The sequence below is a fragment of the Acomys minous genome, assembly GCF_964271855.1.
Source record: "Acomys minous genome assembly, chromosome: 18".
Lineage (NCBI taxonomy): Eukaryota > Metazoa > Chordata > Mammalia > Rodentia > Muridae > Acomys > Acomys minous.
This window is the reverse complement of record NC_140501.1, coordinates 46119131-46125954: the sequence shown is the minus strand read 5'-3', so window position 1 is coordinate 46125954 and position 6824 is coordinate 46119131. Positions and strand designations below refer to the sequence as shown.

The following is a 6824-nucleotide window of genomic DNA, read 5'->3' as shown; positions in this document are numbered from 1 at the left end:
TCAGTGGTTAAGAGCACTGTCTGCTCTTCCAGAGGTCCTGAGTTCAATTCCCAGCAACTATATGGTGGCTCACAACCATCTACACTGGCTACACTGGAATCTGATGTCCTCTTCTGGCCTGCAGGTGTACATGCAAATAGAGCACTCATGCATAAAATAAATAAATCTTTTTAAATAACTGAGTCTGTTTTATTGATGCTTTGCATATTTGTTATATTTTTTTATTTCACTAATTTCTGTGCTTATCCTAGTTATTTCTTTCTAAGCTTGTTCCTGTTTTTCTGAGGCCCTAAGTTACACCACTATATTATTTGAAATATCAGATTTTTAAGTGTAGGTACTTATAGATTAAACTTCTGTCTTACAATTGCTTTCATTGTACATCACAGATTTTGATATGCTATATTCACATTTTACTTTGATTTTGAGAATGTTTTGATTTGCTTCATGATTTCTTCCATAGCTTTTGTTCAATCTCAGAGAGAGAGAGAGGGAGAGAGAGAGAGAGAATTAGTTCTATAGTTTCATTGGCTATTAAAATTTTAGTTTTATTCCACTGTGGCACAATATAGTACAAGGAATTATTTCAATTCTTAGATATTTATTAGGACTTGGTTTAAGTCCTATAATTTATTTTAGAGAAAGTTCCATGGGCTATGAGAAGACTATGTATCTGTTCTGTTGATATGTGTTAAATCCACTTAATTTATGTTGTCATTTAATTTAGCTCTTTCTCTGTTTTTTGTCTTTTGTTTTTGCCAGGATAACCTATTGTCTTAGTTGCTTTTCTGTTGCTAGGATGAAACACCATGACCAAGACAATGTCTAAAAGAAAGCGTTAGCTGGGCTTATGGTTTCAGGGCTAGAGTGTGTGATGACAGAACAAAGAGCATTGCAGCAGGAGGGGCTGAGAGCTCACATCTTGATCCGCAAGCAGGAGACAGAGAGGCACAATGGGAATGGAAGGCCTTTTGTCCCCCTTTCCCCCAGTGACACGCCTCCTTCCACAAGGTCACGCCTTCCAATCATTCCCAAACAATTCCACGAATGAGGACAGAGTATGCAATCATATGAGCTTATGGGGGCCACTCTCACATACATGACCACACCTAATTATTGGTTAGCATGGAATATTGAAATTACCTACTATTAATTGTTCTTGGGGGGCAGTTGGTAAATCTGTGTTTCTCCATCTTTTGCCATTTTTCTCATGAAATCCAGGTGCATTGTATGACACATATGTGTTTAAAATTGTAATGTCCTCTTGTGTTACTGCCTTCATCAGAACCAAGTGACCTCCTCAAATCTCTTCTGACTTAACTTTTGTTTGAAATCTATGATTTCGGTCATTAGAAACAGCAACATCTGCCTGGTTCCTAGTTCCTTTTGCTTAGAGAACTTTCATTATTTCACCCTCAAGTTCTGTTTGTTTTTAATGAGGTATGTTTCTCGGAGGCAGCAAGTAATTATGTCTTTTTATTTGTTGTTGTTCCAAAGTACTAGTCTATGGTTTTTTATTGTGTAGCATGTCATTTCTGTTCAGTTATCCCTATTGTTTAAACCTTTGCATAGTTTGGCGCTTTCTTTTTCCTCATCTGCTTGTTTATTGTCACTGCATGGCTCAATCTTTACCGTGGGCTCCCAGACCTGGTTGCTGGTCAGAGTGGTTCTGGTAAGTGTCTGGTGGGGACAGTTGATGAGTCACAGGCTCTTAGCTTGCTTTCATCACAGAACATCTTTCTTTTCCTGTTAATCAGAGCTTACAGTTTGAAAGTTGACAGCAATTGTCTTGTAGAACTTGAAATATATCATCACAAGTCCCCTTGGTTCTTAAGACTGTCATTCCCATGGCCACACTTTCGTATCGCCTGTTGTTTCTCAGCTTTCAGTCTGCTGTACAGCTGGTGCTCTGACGCTGAGGAGGGAGGCTCTTCTCTGGTCTGGTCTGTTGGTGTTCTAATGGCCTCCTGAAGCTGGGAGGACAGTGTCCAGATTTGGGATTCTCTGTCTTGATTCTTCCGAAGGTTTTTCCTATGCTCTATCATGATCTTGTTCTCCTTCTGTCTTTGTATTTTGTGGGCTTCATCGTCTCATGCTATCGATCTTGACTGTGGCTCCCAATTAATTTGTCTTTGCCACTGTCTGGTGCTACTGTTCTTGCCTACAAGCCCTGATAGACGGTCTGCCCTCTTTTCAGTTCATTCTGATGCTGAGGCTTCCCACGGAGATTTTTTATTTCACCTACTGAAGTGTTTTTTGTTTTTTTGTTTTTGTTTTTACAAAATTCCAAGGTTTCATTCTGTTATTTCTGTGTCTTTATTGGATTTGATTTTCATATCATGCATTGACTTTGTTATTTCATTCAGCTGTTTGTGTTCTCTTGGAATTCACCCAGGAGTTTGTGGCCTTTCATTTTCATTCATTTGAACATTCATATAAGGATTCTTTTGAATCCTTTGGCCTTTCATTTTTGCGAGATTGGAAATTTTTGGCAGAGTCCCATTGCTTTGTTTTTACTGTTGCTTATAGTTTTTCATTAGGACTCTCACATCTGGGTTTGGGCCAGAAAGAAAAAACATAGGCGTGAGAATGGTGGTCAGCGTTGAGAATAGTGGTCAGTATTGAGCTGGCAGAGAAGTAAATGGAAGGAGGGAACAATAGGGCCAAGAGAGTCGAAAGTAGAGAAAGAAATGCAATCAGAAGACCCAAAGAAGTTCCAGGTTTCAGTGGCTGAGGCTTGGAGACTCCACGGACCAGGGAAAGCCTACCAAGAAGAACATGGCCAAGGAAAGAAAAGAGAAAAGGGCCGGAGGCGCCGGAGGAGATGAGAACAGTGCAGGGTGGAAGTGTCCTGCCAAACTGAGCGCTGGCATTAAGTGATGAAGAAGAAGTGTGAGGGGAAGAGGCTGGTGGGAGGTATACGGCTTAAACATGTTTGCCGGATTGCTGACTGCAGCTTTGACTTTCTCAGGATTTCTTCCCAGGCTTCCCGATGCCTCACACACCCCTTGCTTGTGCTTTGTGAGGCTAGGTCACTGACTGATGCCAGTCCTATAAGTGGGTGGTGGTTCTCGGATAGGATCACAGATACCGATCAAACCTTCAGGGTAGCCCTGAGGGGAGTGGGTGGTCAGTGCTTTCTACGCCCCTGGGTGGTCCTTTGCAGAGTTGAAATGGGGTCCCAGAAGCGGGTCCCGGAAGTGGGAAGTCCTTCATAGGTCAGGTCTCTGGGAGTCTAGTACTTAACACTGGTGGGCTCCTTGGTGGACTTTCTGTCAGACTTGCCCTTTTACCCCAGGGTCTGTGTTCCTCTGTAGATATTAGCTAAATATTGCTGGGTTCTATAGCAAGTGCCCACCTGTCCTTCCTCCCCCTCCCCGGCCCGCTCCTCCCACTGTGACGTTGGCCAGCTTTTAGCTAGCCCTTTAACACTGGCTTGCAGCTTCCTAGGAGCCTGATGGGTTGCTAACTCAGCAGGGGTCTTTTAAAATGATGGCTCCTGTCCTGTGCGGGGAGGGGGGGGAGGAGTTTGTTTTTTGAGTGTGTCTCCATCTTACAGCTGCTGCTCCCACCTTTTGCTGTCCTCCCCTGGGCCCCCTTAAAAAAACTGAGAGGCTAGTGAAGCTGGCTGCCATGACTCCCTTTCTCTGGCATGGGAAACTCCCCACTCTGTGCCGGGACCTTCAAGACAGACTGTATTTCCCCCTCTTGGTGTTTTAAGATTCCATATTTTACTTTGCTGTTTGACTAGATAGTTCAGCTGTTCTCTGAATCCAGTGGTGGCTATTATCCAGCTTCCCCCAGTCTATTCCCTGAGGATCCTAGCAGACTTGGCTTGCATGTCACACAGTATCTTGAGTACCCTTTCTTCTAGCTTTTTAAAATATACAGTACATTATTTTTTCTTTTATCTGCAGTCACCTCACTGTATAATAGGGCATTAGATCGTCTGGAAGTGGCTTTTAAAAATTATTATTATAGGCTGACAATGCAAAATAACTTTCTGATTTTTTTTCTGAGAATGATAACAATATTCTTGATTTTGTATTTTGATTAAACTATGTGGCATAGAAAGGGGGAAATGAGCAAAGTGGGCAGAGGACCAATTTAGCAATGAGGAGGCAACCTGACCTTGTCAAAGCAGAACTATTTGCCATGGATAAACTATAGCTTTAGCAGCAAAATGTTGAGCTTGACTGTTGACTGGAAGTAATATATTTCTGGGCCAACACCCTTCCTAGAATTGCAGATATAAGATACAGAGCATTGAAGGCATCATCACTCAGAGTTCTGTAAGGAAAGGGCTTTATACTGGCCCAGAGACCCCAGTACATACAATCTTGATGGCCCTAGTGCGCCTCTGGCTTACAGTTTGCAGTTTCTATTCTTGCTCTTTGAATGGCTAGCATACACCTTACCTGATCTTTCCTGTGACTTCCTGCTGTGGGTATGAAATGATTAGGCAACTTACTTCCATTGATCTTTCAATTAAAGTTGAGTATCATTAATGGCGTGCTGTTGATGTCTTAAGGTTACTATTGCTGTGATGAAACACCATGACCAGACAATTTGGGGAAGAGAGGGTTTATTTCAGCTTACACTTCCAGGTGACAGTCCATCACTGAGGAAAGTCAGGCCAGGAATTCAAACAGGCCAGGAACCTGGAGGCAGGAGCTGATGCAGAGGCCACAGAGGGGTGCTGCTTACCAGCTTGCTTAGCTTGGTTTTTGTTGTTGTTGTTTTGTTTTTGTTTTTGTTTTTTTTTTTATTTACAGTCCAGGCCCTTTATTGCCTTTCCCCATCAGGCCATGAATTCATAGGGAATGGGCTCCAGCAGTTCAGGCTCCTTCCCGTTAGTCCTCATGAAGTACACTTCTCTGGGTGGCGCAGGCTGGCGCTTCAGCTGGACCCAGGTGCCCTTCTCCCTGGCCTCCTTCTTCTTCTGGTTGTTCTCCTTCACGCGCTTCAGGAAGCTGTCCCTGCCCTCAGAGCGCTTGATGTGCTCAATGCGCATGTTGATTCTCTTGGCGAGAATCTTGCCCTTAACCTGCTTGTTCACAGTGATGCCCACAGCGTGCTGGGTGACTCTGTAGACTCTTCCGGTTTTGCCGTGGTAACACTTATGGGGCATTCCTTTTTGAACAATACCCGTTCCCTTGATGTCTACAATGTCACCCTTCTTGTAGATTCGCATGTACGGGGCCAAAGGAACGACTCCATGCTTCCTAAAAGGCCTGGAGAACATGTAGCGCGTGCCCCTCCTCTTTCCCTTTGTGTTCGTCATTTTGGCGAGTTACTGCAAGATGGCTGCTGCGGCCAGCTTGCCTTTTTTTTTAATAGCACCCAGGACCACCAGCCCAGGGATGGCACCACCCACCATGAGCTGGGCCCTCCCCCATTGATCATTAGTTAAGAAAATGCCTTATAGCTGGATCTTATAAAGGCATTTTCTCAGTTGAGACTCCTTCTGTTCTGATGATTCTAGCTTGCATGAAGTTGACATAAAACCAACCAATACAGTTGAGTTTAAAAATTTTTGTCTACCCTATCAAACTAGAACACAATGAAAAATCTACCAAATTGCTTGTTCTCTCTCTCTCTCTCTCTCTCTCTCTCTCTCTCTGTCTCTCTCTCTCTGTCTCTCTCTGTCTCTGTCTCTCTCTGTCTCTCTGTCTCTGTCTCTCTGTGTCTCTGTCTCTGTCTCTGTCTCTGTCTCTGTCTCTCTCTCTCTCTCTCTTTCGTGTGTGTGTGTGTGTGTGTGTGTGTGTGTGTGTGTGTGTGTGTGTGTGTATTTTGGGAGGACTTTTGAATGTAGGCTACATTCTTGAGAGAATTAAGACTTGGAAATCTGTTTGAAAAATGTCAGTTTGGGAGAGAAAATAGCCTTTCATGCTGTCTGTCCTTCAGAGCAGCCCCTGGCTCTGTGGCTCAGCTGTCACATGCTGCACTTCTATAGGTGAGGTCCCTTGGACAACAGACACTTAAGGTTCTTTGTTCTGTTATCAGTGGGCAGTTCTTGGAGAATATTATCAAGGGGGATTTATTATGTGTCCCACAGTCAAAAAACCTCATGGACGGGGCTGGCTTTTGAAATGTCTTCAGCCCCCAGACATCTTTTGTAGTGGTCATTATTCTGCATTTATTTATAGAAAATCTTAACTTAGATTTACTTTGTGCCATTTCTTCTGCATGGATCTATTCTTCTCACCACTTTTGCTTCCAAGATTTGTGTCATGCAGAAGAGACAGGGTTATTAATTTTTTGGTCTTTATTTGGGTCTATATTTATTTCTTCAGAATTGATAAACTAACCAAAAGCTGCTTATTAGGTTTTTTCCTGATATTTTTTTCCCTTTAAATTATCTGGCTGCAATAATGACCAATGGTCATTGAATGTTTACTATAAATATCGTTTTGCGGGAACATAGAGAAAAGGAATGCCTGCTTCGATGAGAAATTTTACTTATTTTCAAAGAACATACATAGGAAGCAAAATCTGCATAATGAGTTTAAAAAGTGGCTGAGGCAGATAAAAATGAGAATAGGAATCTTTGAAGATTAAACAACAACAACAACAACAACAACAAAAAAAGATAAATGGGCCCATGAGAAGGCTCAGGGGATAAAAGCAAACATGATGAGCTGAGGAACCAATAGTGGGAGAACCAACTTGAGAAATCTGCTCATGTTCTCTCTCTCTCTCTCTCTCTCTCTCTCTCTCTCTCTCTCTCTCTCTCTCTCTCTCTCCAATAGTAAATAAATATAAATATAAATACATTAAAAACCATGATCAACAGAATGGAGCCTTGGTTCTATAAGAAGACC

At 42.6% G+C, this 6824-nt stretch overlaps 1 protein-coding gene across 1 annotated transcript; it reads right to left on the bottom strand.

Moving 5' to 3' along the window:
- Positions 1 to 4774: 4774 nt before the first annotated feature.
- On the bottom strand, positions 4775 to 5314 carry LOC311589081 (large ribosomal subunit protein eL21-like). Its single transcript, XM_084767384.1, has one exon. The coding sequence runs from the start codon at positions 5282 to 5284 to the stop codon at positions 4802 to 4804; it is 483 nt and encodes a 160-aa protein (XP_084623510.1). The 5' UTR covers positions 5285 to 5314; the 3' UTR covers positions 4775 to 4801.
- Positions 5315 to 6824: the final 1510 nt, after the last annotated feature.